The 20384-nt window shown below is 43.0% G+C and overlaps 1 protein-coding gene across 7 annotated transcripts in view; it reads right to left on the bottom strand.

Annotated features, from left to right (window-relative positions):
- TSNAX (translin associated factor X) overlaps positions 1-16270 on the bottom strand; it is a 50014-nt gene extending 33744 nt beyond the window's left edge. For 5 of the 7 annotated variants that reach the window (XR_006280101.1, XR_006280100.1, XR_006280102.1 and 2 more), the window contains exons 1-4: positions 15946-16119; positions 11063-11170; positions 6567-6681; positions 4042-4172 (exon numbers count right to left, since the gene is read on the bottom strand). Coding sequence is in view for 2 of the 7 variants with exons in the window: in XM_038395353.2 (XP_038251281.1) it covers positions 4042-4172; positions 6567-6681; positions 11063-11170; positions 15946-15961 (370 nt within the window). In the remaining 5 variants the exon portion in view is untranslated. Of the gene's footprint in view, positions 1-4041; positions 4173-6566; positions 6682-11062; positions 11171-12333; positions 12462-15945 lie in introns of all 7 variants that reach the window. The other 2 variants (XM_043511357.1, XM_038395353.2) reach the window with 2 other exon arrangements.
- Between the last annotated feature and the right edge of the window lie 4114 nt (positions 16271-20384).

The raw sequence follows: 20384 nt of genomic DNA, 5'->3' as shown, positions 1-20384 counted from the left end.
AGATTTGGAACCTGCACTAAGCTTCCTTAAGTTGAGTTACTGCTTTGGTATGAGCTGGAGTCCAATTGCATGCCTCATTTTTCTTGAGCAATTTGTACAAGGGGGCTGCCTTTTCTGTATATTGTAGAATAAGTTCCCTACAAAACCCTGTCAGCCTCAGAAAGGATCTTAGACGGGTAACATCAGTTGGTAAAGGCAGCTTCACCGTCTCCACTGGATTTATACCCCTGGCATCAAAGGTGATACTTAACAAGTTTACAGAATCCTGTACTAGCTGGGCATTTCTTTCATTAATCTTTAGCCCTACCTGATACCATCAACACCTCATCCAAGACTAGGTGTTTTTTAAAGTTCTGCGTATGTATTAATACGTCATCTACTAATTCAGTGACATTTCCATTCCACTGTACCTTGTCCAAGACTTTGGTCACATGCACATGAAAAATACTGTGGCATTATGGTACCCTTCAGGGACCCTGGTACAGGTAAACTGTTCTCCCTGGAACGTGAACACAAATTTATTCCAACACTCAGGGTGAAGAGGGATAGCCAAGAACTCCTTTGATATATCCAGAACACTTGGCCCTCTCCCATTACATCTTCATATTACACTATCATGGGTGCTGTCACTGAGGTGACATTATTTAAAGCACTATAGTTAATAGCCACTTTCATTCCTGTCTTTCACTTACAGTGACCTTAGATGCTACTTGTAATTATAGCAAGTTTACAGATATTTCATACAAAAATGGGATTTTTCAAGTTGGCAATGTCATCTCTTTAAAATGAACTATACCAATTCACTTCTTCCCCTCCCCCCAGAGCATTCTCCCAGACCCTGAGGGTGTTAGGTTTTCTCACTTGCTTTCTGAGCCTGTGCTGTGGGGTCTCCAGTATTCTGAACTGAGTGAAATTTCTCAGTCCTTTTACACCTAGAATGCTGCTGGAAATCTATATGCTCTGACAGCAATATGGAACAGAGCCTTTAAATGCTGTGCACACTACAAAACTATCTATAAGGGATGTAACTTGCAGCATCCAAGGCTTGGAATATGAACCAAAAGAGGATCTATGAATTTTATAGGTTCTACTGGCAAAGTTTGTGTGTTTCCATCAGGCCTCAAACTGTTCTGTTCATACTTGATACCAGGTTATAACCACCTGAGAACCGCATTTAAGGATTCACTGATGTTATAAGCCTACCTTAACTCAAAAGGCAACTTACATATCCAAATAAAGATTTCAAATAAAAACCAAAATATTCACAATACAGTCAACTCAGACTATTCACAATTTCTTTGAGCATTTACTCTGCAACACTACAAAGCAATTTATAAACTTTCTTAACACTAATTAATCTTCATTGGCTCCATAGGACACTGAACTACAAGTGGCATTAAGACACACAAACATACACAATGCATAGTTTCTACTAAAAGTCATGTTCACCTTTTAATTGGACTAAAACAAATATATAACTGGTAAAGAAACAGTGACAGCCATGAATCAATGAAGGACTGCAATATGGTGTAGTGCTGACATATGGATATTATAGTGCAGATGGTCCAAGATAAGGATGAATTTTAAGTGTAACCATAGTTTGGAATTACACTGACAAATGAGCTATAGATTCATGAATAAGTATGCATTCAGAGCCTTGACTTGGATGCAGCAAGTTACATCCCTTATAGATAGTTTTGTAACTTGGGGGAATACCGTAACTTTAAAGATTTTTGTTTGCTAACTACTATAGTCATTCAGGGGCACCTTTTTAACACTCCTTACTAAAACAAAATTCCCATTGATGTCAAGGTGAGTTTTGCCTGAGTAAGGAATGACAACTGGAACCCCGACGTACTGATTAATTACTCAAGATTTCCTTTAAATAAAGCTTGGCAAGCAAGAGGCCTGGAGTATAATGGCTGATTTTTCTTATGAGCTGCAATAAAGTAGGCATTGCAGCTGATGTTAGGTAACATTCAGGTTGTGCAAATACACTGGTAGTTAAAGTCTCTCAGGTTTTTTTTTTTTAAATAAATCTCAGCAAATTTCTCTTTCTCTACTACTGCTGCCTGTTATTTCTTCAAATGCACATATCTGGAAGTGTTAATGACAACGAGAAATACTTTCTTAGCCCTAGAAAATGGAGAAACATCAGAGCAGGCTGAGTGTGATGCTGGACAAGGTCACAATTAACATGTTTACCCATGTTATATAAAATGGAGTAGTCGGGGACTCTAACTTGTGCAATGATCCCCAATAGATTTAGTAAAAAATACTATGTAAACCCCAAGTGCAGAATCTGAGCCTAATTTACAAACATAGATACCCGGTCCCTAAATTAGAATACCCAATTATAGATTTAGACTAGCATTTCTCAAGCTGGGGTTCCCGGATCCCTGTGGGTCACTGAGCGTACTCCAGGATGTCTGCGGGCTCTTGATCAACTCCCGCTGATCAGGCTCCCTGCCTGCCCTGGCTCTGCACCGCTCCCGGAAGCAGCTGGCACATCCCTATGGCCCCGGGGAGGACAGGGGGTCTCCGCGTGCTGCATCCCACTTCCCTCCCCCCAAGCACCAATTCTGCAGCTCCCATTGGCTGGGAACTGCGGCTGTGAGGGCGATGTCTGCAGGCAGGGGCAGCGCGCGGAGACCCACTCCCCCCCACAGCTAGGAGCCACTGCCAGAAAGATGTGCTGGTTGTTTTTGGGAGTCACCTGAGGTAAGTGCTGCCCAGCTGGAGTCCACACCCTTCACCCCTTCCCACACCGCAATCCTCTCCCAGAGCCTGCACCCCTCAGCCCCTCCTGCACCCAAACTCCTTCCCAGAGCCTGCACCCCCTCCTGTACCCCAACCCCTGCCCCAGCCTGGTGAAAGTGAGTGAGGGTGGGGGAGAGTGAGTGACGGAAGAAGGGGGGGATGGAGTGAGCGGGGCACAGGAAGAGGTGGGGTGGTGCCTTTGGGGAAGGGGTGGAATGGGGCTGAGGCCTGGGGCTGAGCGGGGCGTGCTTGGGGGTCCCCAAAGATTTTTAAATCAAAATGGGAGTCCTCGGGTTGCTGAAGTTTGAGAACTGCTTTTTTAGACAATCAAACAGAAACTTAGGTACTCAAAAAAACCACTTTCAAGTAAGAGTACCAATACAAGCACCTAAATGAAAAAAAAAAAGGGGGAGGGGGGAAGGGTCCACAGTTTTTTGCTAAACCTTAGACAGGTTGAAACAGCAGGAATAGGGTTTTGTTTGTTTGTTTATTTGGTGTTTTTTTTTTTTAAAGAAAGTCTTTGAGGTAATGACCTCTTTCGAAGCCCAGCAGGACACTGAATTCCAAAGGTTCCAAATGCAGTTGGAAAAAATGCAAGATAGCTGGATTGGTGGTGAGGTGCTTCCATATTGGTCCCGGGACTGCAGAGCACTTGAGAAAAGGTACACATATTTGGGAAATCGAGTCTAGGGAGGAGTCAGACACTCCGAACAACAGAAAAGAAAGAGATTGAGTGCACTGACTGGAGACCCAGAAGTGGAAAAGTACTGAGCATCTACTAAAGACCAAGTGATGTTTACAGCCCAAGAGTTTCTGTTGATCACAACTGCCACACACAATGCCTAAATACAGTTGTTTTGCGTGTGAGAGAAGGATATAAAAATATTGTGGGGAAACTCAACATATTGCATCCATCAGTGTAGCTGAAATGTTAAGATGACCTTTAAAACTGTTTATAAAAAGGCTGCCATTTACACAGAGAAGCTGAAATGGATTGGGGGGGAAGGGAGTTTGAATGGTTGCGCACAGTAGAGTTTGTGCTTGTGCTTGATATTCATATCTATACAACATGTTTGCATATTTGAGTGTTATGAAATATAATCAAGAGCATGTTTTTTAATCTTCAAAAGGAGGAAAATCACAATCTGTGTTTTAAACTGCAAAGGGTGAGCCAAATTCAGCCCTTGTGTAAGCAAACGACTTACTGCTGAAGTAATGGAGCTGCACCTAAACTGAATTTGCCCTGATGTGTGCGCCCATCCTATTTGAATGTAGACCTACCTGGAGAGATAGCTCTGTGGAACTGATACATGTCCTCTCCTATCAGTTCTTGTGCTACTTGCTTAATTTTCTGTCTGACAGCTTCTAATTTGGCCTCAGATTCATTTAGTATTTCCTCCCCATTGGGGTCACTGCAAACACAGAATACAAATAAAATTACAAAGTGACAGCTGTTAGAACATCAGCAAAGAGTTAAAATACATACTTTATCTCCACTAACCACCATACGTTTAATTAGTGCAGTCAAAATTAAGTATTATTTTGGAATGAGCCAAATTTAAAATGAATCTTTCTAATCCAGTGTAAGTAGGTACCTTTGAACTCCATTGTAGATTCTAAATAATTGCCCTTAAGATAATTAACCATTCAAACCTAGTCTGAATAGCGTGTTGCTTATTTCAGGCTGTAGCTTTAACTATGACTAAAGAAGAAGTAATGAGGAAACTCATGACAAGGCTCAAAATAAATCTGCAGAAAAACTAGAAAAATCTGAGGAAGACCTCTCTCCTATATATACAAAATCCACTGCATTTTGCAATACATTAGATTAATATAGCACAAGGATCTACTTTATAAATGTTTTTAGGCAGTATTTATGAAATATGCTACTAAGGAAAACTCGACAGTATCTTATCCACAACTATTGTAACATTAGATTTTATATACAGCATTTAAAGGACAGTTCATCTAGTGTATTTTAAAAGCCCCAACAATGTACACATTATTATAGGTTTATATCTCTTTTTAAATTACTATTTTGTGGATTTAGATGATACAGTAAAAGCTGTGTTATCCAGCCCTGTACCAAGCAGAAAGTGCTATAAATCGGCATTTCTAATCTTCATAGAAAGTCCGGTTTATAGTCCGGTTGGTGCGGGGCCAGCAGGCTCCCTACCTGGCTCCTTGTGACTCCCCAGAAGCGGTGACATGTCCCTGCTGCTCCTAGGCGGAGGAATGGTCATGAGCGGGGAGCTTGCAGGGCTGATGGTTTGGGCATCGGCTCAGGGAGGGAGTTTGGGTGCAGGAGGGGGCTTGGGGCAGGGGCATGAGGGGTTTTGGGGTGCCGGATCTGGGGGGGGTGTTCACCTCGGGCAGCTCCCCACAAGCTGTGACCTGTCCCTGCTGTTTTAGGCAGAGGTAGGCTGCTCTATGCACTGCCTCTGCTCGCAGGCGCTGCCCCAGGAGCTCCCAATGGACACGGTTCCCAGCCAATGGGAACTGCGGAGCCAGGGCTCAGGGCGGAGCCTGGGCAATCACGCTTCCGCCTAGGAACAGCAGGGACAGGTCGCCGCTTGCAGGGAGCCGCCCGAGGTGAGCGCCCCCCGGATCCAGCACCCCAAAACCCATCTCGTGCCCCAGTCACCTGCCCTGAGCCTCCTCCCACACCCAAACTTCCTCCCTCTTAGTTAACCGGAATTTTTCACTTACCGGTACCCCCCATTCCCCAACATGACAGATTAAAAAAAAGCTTTTACTGTAGTTTGGTTATGAACAAATGTTTAAAGATGGCTAGAATTCTGCAACTGGGCTCTGTACTGAATAGTTAAGACAGAGAAGGGAAGGGAAGTACAGACACAGTACAGCAAACCACCATTAGTACACTTCTAGAAAACAGGATTCCATGATGCAAAGGAATCTAAAAGCTTACAGGGACAAAAGGAAGGATTGAACATTTAAGCACCTGTGCTGAGTCTATACACATTGTTTACCTCTGCTCAAAGCAAGTCTGGACAGCATCAAGGTTAAAAAAATGGCAGCTGCCAGCACCTTACCTACAACAGTGCTCACACCATTACCACCACTGTGGAGCTGCACAGGTAATAACAGTGGGAAATTTTAGGGAAAAAAAGACGAGTACAGACAAAGCCCAATGTCTGAAATTACATATGTAATTCTCCAGGTAAATCTTTTATACAATAGGCTGTGGCAAGCCTCAACTTTTTCCATTATTCTCCCACAGCACCTACTGCTTCCAATGATTAGGGCACAAAATGTAAGGTATCCTACAACTATGTATACAGACACTCCTTAAGTTCCAGCATGTATGGGGTTACAAGTAGAACCCCGGTTCCCTGTTCATCACATGGGTGATCTGGGGTGGGGCTATAAAAGAAACGGGGAAGTTATTTCAAAGGAAGCTACCTAGAAGGGTGCGTTCTTTCCCCTCCCAGCTTGCTGGAAAGGTCTCTGTTGGCTGTTACCAAGTGTTCCGTGTTACCCTGGCCCTGTTCTGGAATATTCTTTATGTTAATAAAGCCATCTCTAAGGAAGTAGACTTGACATGAGCTAGAGGCTGGTCCTTACTTTTAATTTCCCGACTGGTGTACGTGCCCACTGGCTTACATATCCTTTTAGAGGAAATAAAACAACACAGCTTGTGGGAAATGAACTGAGCCTATGTTTATCTTCCTTGATGTCTAGCTCAACAGAATATTGCATTTGTTACTCATAGATACAGAAAACTCTGCAAGGCAATAGTAAGTTTCTGGGTCAGGATGGAAATGGGAATTAATGTTGTGACTCACCTAGTAATTCTGTGAAGTAGGAATATTGTCCTTTTACTTTCAATAGTTATATCACGACTAAGTTTCACAAGCCTCTCATATTTATCATGTCTTGTGTCGAGCTCCAGTTGAAATGCTAAGAACAGAATGCAGATGATCACAAAAACAATTCTCATGCGTCATCCAGTACAATAATATTAAGTATTCTATTACTACACTATTTGTGTAACAGAACCATTTAATCTTCCATTATTTCACATCTGTATATAAAAAATCTAAAACAAAAGTTCACACCATTACAATGCTTTACTATATGTTACAGCAGGGAAAATACAATAAATAATACATTTTAAAAGCAGCAAAGGAAAGTCATTTTTATTCCTAATATACTAATTTATGGCCTGATCCTGCTGCCACAATTGAGGAGGAGGACCTTGTTTAGTTTATGACTAATTAGCTGCTGCACCCTTATAATGGGTTTGTACTAGTTAATCTCTGTTTCTACTCATGTCTCAACACCTCCTCCCACCACACTCACTCTTTGGAGGATAGATACATCGGGAATACATGTTATGTCTGTATTATGAGTCTATGTGAACAGTTTGTTTAGAAATGATGATTCCTAAAGGATTAACTGTTACCTGTGAAACATTCAGAACATTTTGACTGTGGTAGAGAAACATTTTACAGTTCTCACTTGCTTTCTTTTGTTGTTCATTCTTCCTTACCTTCTACTTCCTCCCTTTTTTCTGACAGTTCTCCTCAATTCATTTGTACTAGGGCTCTTACATTCTCTCTAGCTTGCAGCCACACACATACATTCAATCCCGCAGAGGGTGTGGATGATACAAAGCTGGGAGGTATTGCCAATTTAGAGAAGGACCGTGATATCATACAGGAAGATCTGGATGACCTTGTAAACTGGAGTCATAGTAATAGGATGAAATTTAATAGTGAGAAGTGCAAGGTCATGCATTTAGGGATTAATAAAAAGAATTTTAGTTATAAGCTGGGGATGCATCAATTAGAAGTAACGGAGGAGGAAAAGGACCTTGGAGTATTGGTTGACCACAGGATGACTATGAGCCGCCAATGTGATATGGTTGTGAAAAGCTAATGAGGTCTTGGAATGCATCAGGCGAGGTATTACAAGTAGAGATAAGGAGGTGTTAGTACCGTTATACAAGGCACTGGTGAGACCTCATTTGGAATACTGTGTGCAGTTCTGGTCTCCCATGTTTAAGAAGGATAAATTCAAACTGGAACAGGTAGAGAGAAGGGCTACTAGGATGATCCAAGGAATAGAAAACCTGTTTTATGAAAGGAGACTTAAGGAGCTTGGCTTGTTTAGCCTAACCAAAAGAAGGCTGAGGGGAAATATGATTGCTCTCTATAAATATATCAGAGGAATAAATACCAGAGAGGGGAGGAATTATTTAAGCTCAGTACCAATGTGGACACAAGAACAAATGGATATAAATTGGCCACCAGGAAGTTTAGATTTGAAATTAGACAAAGGTTTCTAACCATCAGAGGAGTGAAGTTCTGGAACAGCCTTCCAAGGGAAGCAGTGGGGGCAAAAGACCTATCTGGCTTCAAGATTAAACTTGGTAAGTTTATGGAGGAGAAGGTATAATGGGATAGCATGATTTTTGCAATTAACTGATCTTTAACTATTCATGGTAAATAGGCCCAAAGGCCTGTGATGGGATGTTAGATGGGCTGGGAGCTGAGTTACTACAGAGAATTCTTTCCTGGGTATCTGGCTGGTGAATCTTGCCCACATGTCAGGGTTCAGCTGATTGCCATATTTGGGGTCGGGAAGGAATTTTCCTCCAGGGCATACTGGAAGAGGCCCTGGCGGTTTTTCACCTTCCTCTTCAGCATGGGGCATGGGTCACTTGCTGGAGGATTCTCTGCACCTTGAAGTCTTTAAACCATGATTTGAGGACTTGAATAGCTCAGACATAGGTGAGAGGTATATTGCAGGAGTGGGTGGGTGAGATTTGGTGGCCTGCATTGTGCAGGAGGTCAGACTAGATGATCATAAATGGTCCCTTCTGACCTTAATATCTCTGAATCTATGAATGTAACAAATTCATGATGAACAGCTATTCTTCAGATTGGAGAGAAGTTAGAAGTTGGATAGTGTAGGGTCAGCATTGGGATTAATGTTTATTAAATATAATGGACAACAAGAGGGCAAAGTTAATCAATTCCGAACGACAAGAAATCTGATAACAGGGCATCTTTTCAAAAAAGGGAGAATTTTTAAATGTTTCCCCTGCAAGGTTTAGTAAATATTTTACTAAAAAGATTACACAGAAAATGCAATTGTTCTTTGAATATTATTGTGCCAAATTTGGAGAGGACGGCTTTTGTCTATACTGAGAAAACATATCAGAAGACAAGTTACTTAAGGGTACATCTACATCCAGCTGGGAGTATGCCAGCAGAAGACAGATATGCTAGTTCTGTTCAAGTTAATGTGCTAAAAATAGCAGTGTAGCCAGCGGTAGCATGGTCAGCAGCTCATGCTAGCCACCTGAGTACATATGGTGTGGGGTTCTGGGAGGGTTTATACTCAGGCAGCCAGTCTGAGCTGCCACCTATGCCATCCCCAGCTATTTTTAACACACTAGCTTGAGTAGAGCAAGAGCATGTGTCTCTATTCGTGCTGGGAAGCACACTCCCAGCTGCAGTGTAAACATACATGCAACTTTGTGGTTCTACCAGTTAGCATGTTTCTAAACAAAACTGTCTTTGTTCACACTAAAAGAAAAATCATATTTAATACTGCTAGTTACAAAATGTTAATCAACACATTTCCTAACAGGATGCATTTTCCCAGACTAGACAAGACCTATAGTCAATTTATGGCCTGTGTGAAATCGGATTATAGCTCTGCTTTAAATGCAAATCTCACCACAGCCTTATTTGTAGATTCATACCCGCATAGTGGTATTATAGGGGCCTCAGGGAAGGGAAAGGTTTAAAGCATAAAAACCTAGAGGTCCTTAATATCAGAGAATTAACAGTGCACAAACATTAAAAGAAAATACAAAGTTTAATTTCACATGAATTATTTTTAAAGAATTCTAATCACTAATTTTCATATAATATAAAACAGGATACCATTAATAACCATGCTACAGCTGCACCATAAAGTTTATTTTTATTTGTTGACATACATACAAAATATCTAGTTTTGGAAAAACAACATCAATTACTGACAATCAGAATTCTAAAGAAATCATAGAAACCGTCTCTAATAGCAGCTATGTGCTCCCAATAATGAAGTCTTCACTTTACAAAATCTTATTGACCTTAGTTATATTAGTCTTTTACCAATAGATAATTTTAGATCACGCCAAGACACGGATTTAACTTTCTGATCAGATAATTTATTTTCCATTGCTTTATTTACACACACACACACACACACACACACACACACACACACATATACACATATTTCTTGTGGCACCTTAGAGACTAACAAATTTATTAGAGCATAAGCTTTCGTGAGCTACAGCTCACTTCATCGGATGCTACTCTGAAACACATATTTCTGTTTCCTGTTTTTTTTTTCATGTTGCAATGACTCCCCACTCCACACAATTATCCTCTGATTCTTCCCTCTTCAGAGTGCTCACCCCTTAAAAGAAAAGTGGAGGAACCTTGTTGAGATATTAAACCAGGGTTTACTTGCAGGTGTACTAAGGCTTGTCTACTTAAGAAAGATGCATTTAAGGTGATTTTTTTTTAAAAATTAAAAGCAGTTGAACTAGAGCAAAACCCTATGTAAACACTTCTTTTGGTTTAAACCAAGCTTATTTTGATTTAGTTTAAATTAGGAACAGATTTAAGGCTAAACCAAAATAAGACTCTCAAACCAAAATAAATGTCTACACATGGGTTTGCACCAGTTTAACAACTAAACAGGTTAAAAAATTTCTGCGTGTAAACAAGCCCTAGTCTCAAATAACTACAACTGTCAGCTGTGAGCAGCAAAGCTCTCCTTTCAAAGGTGATCAGTAAGGTTAAGATTCTGTCATGGGTATTTTTAGTAAAAGTCAGGGACAGGTCATAGGCAATAAACAAAAATTCAAGTCTGCAACCTGTCCCTGACTTTTACTAAAAATACTGGGAAGGGGAGGCGGGGAGAGTTGTTCTGGGGGCCACTGCTCTGGGGCTGGCCAAATGCTCCGGCAGCAGTGTTCCCACAGACAAGGCTATGGCCCTGCCTCAGAAGTCACGGAGGTCCATGATGGAATCATATCCTTACTGATCAGCAAGGAGCACTGCATCTCACCCTTCTCCTAACTAAAAAGTGACCCTATCATCTCTACCAAAGCATTCTGCTGGCTTAGAAAGCAAGAGATCAAGTCCAAAATTTAGAGAGTCTCACTGATTTTAATTTTGCCTATGGACAGCTCTGTTTACCCCATCACTAATATTTCCACTAACTTTTATTGTATACACTGTTATGATCTGGACTTTCAACTTTTACTTACACTTAAAAGACACCATCAAAGATGAAGACGAATTAACATTGTCTTTTTCATCTTTTCTTTGACAATGTGGGAAATTGTCATGCTTTCGTTTTCTGAACCCACCCGATCCTATAAATAGAACACAAGAAAAAAAATGAGAGATTTAAATAGTATTATTGAGTACCAGTTTTATAACTGCTTGACCAGATGTCATGCCATTCATTTCAGAAGTGTTTTTTAATATATGCAATGTTGAATATTTTATGTCCATCCTTCCAAGTATCAGAGTGGTTGCCGTGTTAGTCTGTATCCACAAAAACAATGAGGAGTCTGGTGGCACCTTAAAGATTAACAGATTTATTTGGGCATAAACTTTTGTGGGTAAAAAAACCCACTTCTTCAGATTAAAGTTTATGCCCAAATAAATCTGTTAATCTTTAAACTTTAATCTGAAGAAGTGGGTTTTTTTACCCACAAAAGTTTATGCCCAAATAAATCTGTTAATCTTTAAACTTTAATCTGAAGAAGTGGGTTTTTTTACCCACAAAAGTTTATGCCCAAATAAATCTGTTGGTCTTTAAGGTGCCACCGGACTCCTCATCCTTCCAAGATAACTATAATTCAACTCTATCCAGTTTACCATAAAGAATACTGTACGGACATAAAAACTGAAGTCTTGGTTGCTTTGTGTAAACATTATGGACTCCACTATGCTTCCATTGAAATCAATAGCATGCCTCCTCTTGATTTCAATGGACGCCTGATAGGGCACCAAAAGATCTCCATCACTTTTAGTAGTGTTGGAGAGATCTCTCTCTCTCCCTCTACATATATATAGAGAAATAAAATTAGGCACACACATGCGCGCGCACGCACACACAGATATATATTATATAGCAAGATAGAGAAAGATCTAGATATACACACACACACACATATATAAGGCCTGATCCCGGAAACCTTTAACCCACTAAATATGATGAGACTGTGCAGGTTGCAGGATTGATTCCATAGCTTGTAAAGTGTTTTGAAATCCTTCAGAATGAGTGGAACCATATCATTAGAAAATTATTACCACTGTCGCACTGTGCCTCTTTTGCCAGAGAACTTTGGTCTTTGGAGAAGAGAAGGAGTAATTTAAGAAGGAAATTATTGTTCAGTGTATTAATTTCCATCTCTTGTTGCTTCCCATATCAGCTCCCTGTACTCTGGCCACTCTTAACCTTGTCTCCCCTCTCACTCATTTGTGTGATGTTTTCCCCTGGGCTGCTCTCTAGAGCTGAACCCACATCCTCTTCCAACACACCAAATGTCCTCACTCTTCTCTTTCAAATCCCTCCTCAACCCCCATTTCTTCTAACTTGTGTTTTACTATTAACTTCCACTCCTGTGCTATGTGCTTCTCTTGTCTTCCCACCATCTGTGCTAAACAAAGCATAATTTAGGATTCACTTACTGCACAACGCACATTGCCATATCTTCATTTTAACTTGTACCTCCCTTTCCTTATCTCCTTGCTTTGTAAGATATCTTCATTTTTATATTTAAATGATTGAGGCCCAGATCCTACAAACACTTATATAGCTGCTTAACTTTATACAAGTCTAGTCTTGTTAATTTTCATTTTTCAAAAAGAAAGCAATTTTAAATTACACACAGGATTTCAAATATTTTCTGTTTTTAACTGTTTATTATCCCAAACCAAAAACAGAATGTGGACATAGTTATTTTCAAAACAAAGAAATTGAAAAAAATCAGTATTTCCTTCATATCCGTCAGAAAATTAGTTCAGGGTTCTGTTTTTCCTCTAACAGTTGAAAAGATCACATATATGATCTTTACAACAGTGCAGGGTGTGACGTTGCACTCCCTATGCTTTATGAAAATATGCTTATGAATGTTAATATGATGTAACTGAAATATGCTTTATGCAAAAGGTTTCTTGTAAGGTATCATTACAAAGCTTGTAATCTACTGAGTGTGTTCATCCTATTTAGTTGGCATGTATTATTTCTATGTCTGGAGTTAGGAGAATTAGATATAAACTTGTATTACTGATGTAAACATATTAAGTGGAAGTCATTAAGGGTGCTTCAGAATCAATGAACTGTAAATGGCTCTGTTTACTTGCAAACCTTCCTGTATACATCTGGGCCAGCCCAGGAAGAATAGAGGCTGGGGCTTCCTAGGACATGTGATCATGTCACCTGATTCTGGAATCCATCTTAAATCTGGAACTTTTCCATTTAGAAGGAGGGGTGTGGAACCAGAGACATAGGCACCAACTTCTCCTGGCGGTGGTGGGTACTCATGCCCTCCCACCCCAAATCCACCCCGCCCTACTCCCATTCCAACCCCTTCCCCAAAGTCCCTACCCCAACTTGCCCCCTCCCTGCCCCTATTGGACTCCTTCCCCAAATCCCCACCCCCGCCTCCTCCCATGAGCATGCCGCGTTCCTGCTCTTCTCCCTCCCTCCCGCAGCTTGTTACGCCCAAGTGCTAGGAGAAGTGGGGACGTGGCACGCTCAGGGGAGGAGGCGGAGGTGAGTTGGGGTGAGGAGCTTGGCTGCCGGAGGGTGCAGAACACTCACCAGTTTTTCTCCATGGGTGCTCGAGTACCCACAGAGTCAGCGCCTATGCCCAGAGACACAAAAGATTCTCGCCTTGTGCCAAAGCTATAAAAGGGGGTGGAGCAAGAAAAGGCTGCCATTCATGAGAAAGCCCCTGCTTACCACCTAAGATGTCTGCTGGAACTAACAAGGACTGTACCAGGGGAAAGGATTGGGCCAAGACTAGAAAGGAGTCTAGTCTGTGAAAGAAGCTTACTGGAACATCTTTGAGGGTGAGATATTACCTGTAATCAGGTTTCATCCGATGAAGTGAGCTGTAGCTCACGAAAGCTTATGCTCTAATAAATTTGTTAGTCTCTAAGGTGCCACAAGTACTCCTTTTCTTTTTACCTGTAATCAGTTTCTTCATGCATTAGGCTTAAACTTGTGTGTTTTGTTTTATTTTGCTTGGTGACTTACTTTGTTCTGTCTGTTATTACTTGAAACCACCTAAATCCTACTTTTTTATACTTAATAAAATCGCTTTTATTAATAAACCCAGAGTAAGCTGGGGGAGCGAAGAGCTGTGCATATCTCTCTATCAATGTTATAAAGGACAGACAATTTATGATTTTACCCTGTATATGCTTTATATAGCGTAAAATGGATTTATTTGGGGTTTGGATCCCATTGGGAGCTGGAGGCAGGTAACCTGCGAAGCAGTTTTCACTTAAAGCCTGCAGTTTTGGGGGGGCGGTCCAGACTCTGAGTCTGTGTTGCAGCAGGCTAGTGTGTCTGGCTCAACAAGACAGGGTTCTGGAAGTCCCAAGCTGGCAGGGAAAACAGGCTCAGAGGTAATTTCAGCACATCAGGTGACAGTCCCAAGGGGGTCTGTGACCGAACCCATCACACAGGGATTGAAGCTCTGTGCTCTACTCTGAATGTTAGATACATCGCCCACCACCAGCTACAAGAACACCACAGACAACCCATAAAAGGCATGGTTAAATGTACCTACCACACAAAGTAAACCAGCAATCTGAATATTTTTTAAAAAAATATTTCATTGAATTTTAGGTTTTTTAGCTCCTGACTCCATTCCACGGGTTGAAGGGAAGCGATTTGTATGGATACCTTGCCCAAAACAGAGCTGGCAGGAAGCATGCTGACACATTGCACTATGACAAGTTAAGTCACCAGCACAAACACCACCCTCTTCTCAGGCCTAGTCTACACACAGGTTTTTGTATTGATATAAATATGAGTTAGGGGATGGGATTTTTTCCCCCAAGATAATTATGCAGGTACGGCCCCTAGGCACGATGCAGGTGCACCTACATAAGCTATAGCAGGATAAGCACATTTGTAACTGTGGCCACAGCTGGGGAGCTGTACTGCTATAACTCTACCAGTAGATTTCAGAGTAGCAGCCGTGTTAGTCTGTATTCGCAAAAAGAAAAGGAGGACTTGTGGCACCTTAGAGACTAACAAATTTATTAGAGCATAAGCTTTCGTGAGCTACAGCTCACTTCATCGGATGCATTTGTTAGTCTCTAAGGTGCCACAAGTACTCCTTTTCTTTCTACCAGTAGAGTCAGGGCTAGTCTACAGTGGCAGCGCTTTAACGTGGCTTGTGTGGTCACAGCAGAGTGGTGGGGGAGAGCTCTCCCAGCTCGGTCAAAAAAATCCAAACAAAATCACCTCCCTGAAGGGCCTAGCGCCTCCCAGCACGGCACGCTCGTGCACTGTCTACACCGGTTTTTTCACACCCCCGAGCGAGAAAGCTGCAGGGCTGCAAACTGCCCGCGTAGACAAGCCCTTAGCGCAGTACCACACCCGTGGGCAGACAAGCCCTGAGGGCTCAGCTTGGGGGATGAGAGAGCCCAAAAGGCGACGAGCCAAGCGGAAGCGCCTACGCAGCCGCAGCGCAGGTGAGTGCAAAAAAAGGAAGGGGAGGCGTCTGTACGGCCCGGTTGCTTCTTTGCGCCCTCTGAAGCTTTCCTCCCTTTAACAAGCTGCGCTTCGCCGCTGCTTTTTCACGCGAGGCACTGCGGCCCCTCGCACCGCGCTGTGCCCCGCTGGGCTGGCCAGGCCCGTGCAGCTCCGCTGAAACCAGACGCCCGCAGGGGCCCGAGCCGGAAGCGGCTTTTGCTAAACACTCACCGCCCTGAACGTGAGCGGGGCCGCCCGCCAGCGCGAGCCCGGGGGGTGGGGACCTTCACGGGGCGGGGAGCCGGGGGGGGGGGCGCAGGCGGCTGCTTGCCCCGCGGGAAGGAGGGGACCCGCCGGGGCCTTCCCACCCCCGGGGGGCGGGGGAACCTCGGGCGCCGCCGCCAAGCCCGACCGCGCCGTCACCTTCTTTGCTGCTCATGTTCTCTGCGGCCCGCGGGGGAGGCGGCCCCGCCCCTCGCTCGCTCACGCTCGCGCGCGCGCGCGCGCCCGGGCCCAGGCAGCCGCTGCCGCGTCGCCGCTGCGAGTCTCGGGAGCTTCCCGCCTAACCCCAAGCTTAGCCGCGCCGTGAGCCCCGCTCCGTCAGGACCCCCCCCCCCCAGCCAGGTGTCTAACGCAGGCGCCTGACACTGTGCCCCGCCCCCCTTGCGAGCGCCAGCCCCAAAGTGGTGTCATAAAGCGGGAAGTGGTCAGAGCGGAGACGTCGCCGCGAAGGGGAGGAATCGGCCTCGCTGTCTGCGAAAGGGTTGGGCCAAGGAAACTAGTCAGGTTTCCAAACAGGCACTCAGTTGCTTCGCTAAAAGTAGTCCCACGTGCAGGACCCTCTCTAAGGGTCTATGAAACCGGTGTATTAGGGGAAATGTAGTTCTCTGCTGGGAACGTGGTGAACTACCTGGGCGAAACGCCAGCAGCGCAAAATTCAAGCCTCGCATTTTCCTTTCTAGGCAGAAACTAGCTCAGGAATTCTCTCCTTCCAGGATAAAGACAGGCCCTGTCGCCTTTGCAACCTTTTAGTTCTTTAAAAAAAAATCCCACGAATTAAAATGTTTCACTTTTACCAAATTTTTTAAAATCACCTTTTTAAAAACCTTTCATCTGCTTTTGCAAAAAAAGAGACTTTTCTTTTTTCCAGAGGTGCCACCAAATAAACAAATATAAAAACCAAGGGGAAAGCGAGAGTGAAAATGCATGCGTTGTGAAACGCATCGCATCCTCACAGAAAATCTGGAAAACTGGAGTAGCATTGATCATGGTATTCTAACCCATAGGCCCCAACTCCAAAAAAATTAGTGGGTGCTTAGCAGCCACTGGCAGCCAAGATTCCCCCAGCACCTTGCGTCTGCAGGCGACCCCCTCTTTCCCAAGCACCTCCTGCACACAGCGAAACAACTGAGAGGGAGGCCTGGGGGAGAAGTGGGGACAGGACGCACTCAGGGAAGGGGGCAGGAAGGGCTGGAGGTGGGGGGGGGCAACCCCCCCTCAGGTGGAGAGGAAGTCGGCATCTATGCTCCAACCGCACTGTCAAATAACACCTGAGTTCTACCTGAGCAATCACCATGCAAAGAACTGCTTGAATGTCCATCTGTGATACCAAACTCAGACACGAGAATTTTCCAAAATATCTTAGAGTGGTTCTAGATCACAGCTTCACAGAGGACGAACTCTCAGAGGTGTCCCCAGCTTCTGTTTGCCAGAAGCTGGGAATGTGTGACAGGGGATGGATCACTTGACGATTGCTTGTTCTGTTCATTCTCTCTGAGGCACCTGGCATTGACCACTGTTGGAAGAAAGGATACTGGGCTAGATGAACTTTTGGTCTGACCCAATATGGCCGTTCTTATGTTCTTCTTATGAACATCTGGCAAAGACAGCTACCAAGTTAAAGGCTACCAATAATATAGTCCACAAATAAGACAAATAATATTATAATGCCACTATATAAATTCACGGTACACCTACAGGTTTAACACTGCATGCTGTTCTGGTCACCCGGTCTATATCTAGAAGAGATGCATTAGAAGTGGATAAGGTACAGAGAAGGGCAACTAAAATGATTAGGGATATGGAACAGCTTCCATCTGAGGACAGATTAAAAAGACTGGGACTGTTCATCTTAGAATAGAAACTACTAAAGGGGGGATATGATAGACTGGTGTGGAGAAAGTGAAGAGAGAAGTGTTATTTGCTCCTTCACATAACACAAGAACCAGGAGTCTCCCAATGAAATTAATAGGCAGCAGATTTAAAACAAACATAAGGATAAACTTCTTCACACAGTGGACAGTCAACCTGCAGAACTCGTTGCTAGGGGATGTTGTGAAGGACAAAAGTATAACTGGGTTAAAAAAAATTAGCTAAATTCATGGAGGATAAGTCCATCAATGTCTATTAGCCATGATGGTCAGGGATGCAACACCATGCTCTGAGTGTCCATAAACCTCTGACTGCCAGAAGCTAGGACTAAACCATTGTTCACTCAGTAATTGCCCTGGTCCATTCATTCCCTCTGAACCATCTGTCACTGAACACAGAAGACAGGATATTGGGCGAGACAGACCATTGGTCTGACACAGTATGGCCATTCTTATGTTCATATGTAACTAGCCAGGACCAGTTGGAGAGCAGGTGCTGACATCTTGGGGATAGCTACCTTCTCCCTTGTCTCCTCAGTAGGTGAATATTGCAGGTCAGCATGGGCAAGTAGCACACGTACAAAACTTGTTGATATGCAATTGAATACTGCTATGAGAATTGTCACTGGAGTGCTGAAGTCAGCACTGATAATCTGTCTCCCTGTCCTTGCACATATTTTACCACCATTCCTCTGAAGAGAAGCAGCAATAATATGAGATTATGACCACCCAATAATGAACCCAGACATGCCCATCTATGAAGACCTCCAAAACCCTTTGACATGCTACCTTAAGTTCAGAAGCACCCTCTGATTAGCAGTCAAAGCTCTCAAAACCTTGGGACTATCACTAAAAGCCAAGTGGCAGAGGCTGTGGGAAAGCAGTGGGGTCAAGAATCAAGATCTGATCTCAGATCTTACAGACCAACAATGTGGCTTCATCATGCCACGTAATATATGGATCACAGTGAACTGCATCAGAACCTCATATGGGCATTGAATTATCTGCTACCCAAATGGAAAATGAAGGACAGCCTGATATGTGAATGTGGAGAAGACATCCAAACCATGGAACATCTAGTGAACTGCTACCCTCTAAGATCCTTCTCTGCAATGACAGCCTTATCGTTCTGCATCACTGGAAGCCATAGAACAGATGGCAAACTGGGATGTTGGCCTTTAATATTGCTTTGTAAGTTTGCCATACAAAAGAAGTCCTGAAATTGTGTTCAGTGGTACATCTGCTATCTATGTGCTTATCTGGATCTCATCACTGAAATAGCTGAGCGTCTTGTAGTTATTAATGGATTTGATCCCTATTTTGCAGATGGGGAACAGAGGCTCAGGATAGATTAAATTTAGGGCTAGCAAGCGATAAAAAAATTAATCGTGATTAATCGCGTGATTAAAAAAATTAATTGTGACTAATCGCATTGTTAAACAATAATAAGATACCATTTATTTAAATAGTTTTGAATGTTTTCTACATTTTCAGAAATATTGATTTCACTTACAACGCAGAATACCTTGTACAAGTACAGTAATGCAATCTCTTTATCATGAAAGTTCAACTTACAAATGTAGATTTTTTTTTTGTTACATAACTGCACTCAAAAACAAAACTACTGTAAAACTTTAGCGCCTACAAGTCCACTCAGTCCTACTTCTTGTTCAGGCAATCGCTAAGACAAACAAGTTTGTTTACATTTACAGGGAGATAATGCTTCCCACTTTTTGTTTGAGATTACACTACAGTACTTGTATTAGATGAATTGAAAAATACTATTTCTATTGTTTGCCATATTTACAGTGCAAATATTTGTAATAAAAATAACAATATAAAGTGAGCATTGTCTACTTTATATACTGTGTTGTAATTTAAATCAATATATTTTAAAATGTAGAAAAACATGCACAAATATTTAATAAATTTCAATTGGTATTCTATTGTTTAACAGTGCAATTAAAACTGTGATTAATCACAATTACTTTTTTTAATTGCAATTAAATATTTTGAATTAATTGTGTGAGTTAACTGCGATTAATTGACAGCCCTAATTAAATTACTTCCCCAATGTCACACAGAAAATTTGTGGCTCAGCCAAGAATTGACCCGGAGGCGCAGTACAGTGCTTAGCTGCTCTTTTACCATCCTTCATACTCTCATGTTTTTTATTGTACCCAATATATTAAATACATGTGTGTCGGGTGTGTGATTAGATGTTTGGGCAGAAAGGAGCAAACAAGTTGCAGGGGGGGGCATGAAATGGGGCAGGACTGTGGGAGGAAGGGGCAGAATAGGGTGGGGCTCTGGGCGGGGCCACAGGCAAAAGGGACGGGGAGGGGCCCTCCACTTGCTCTAGCCCAGGGCCTTAGGAGACCTTAATTCACCTCTGTTTACTGCTTTCCCTATCTTTCCATGCCCCTCTCTTTCTCCGTTCCACTCCCTTGCTCCAAGTGTAATGAATGTTCTGGCTCCTTCCTTCCAGACCAGCTGAGCTGGAGGGAGGGGATTTAGCCAGTGAAGGGCACTGTGTTTGCAACACCCAGCCAATAGAGGGCTCTATAATCCCTAGAGAAAGCACATCCTGGAGATCACAGACGACTGGCTTTGGCAGAGAACCAGGGTGTGAGAAGGAGAAGCAGGTTGGAGGCAGCAGCCTGGGAGCTGGCTTGTGGGAGTGAGTAGCAAAGCAGTTTAGAGGTGGAAGCG

The sequence above is a fragment of the Dermochelys coriacea genome, chromosome 3, assembly GCF_009764565.3.
Source record: "Dermochelys coriacea isolate rDerCor1 chromosome 3, rDerCor1.pri.v4, whole genome shotgun sequence".
In the NCBI taxonomy this organism is placed as follows: Eukaryota; Metazoa; Chordata; order Testudines; family Dermochelyidae; genus Dermochelys; species Dermochelys coriacea.
The sequence above is the reverse complement of the archived record's forward strand: the minus strand, read 5'-3'. Positions and strand labels throughout refer to the sequence as shown.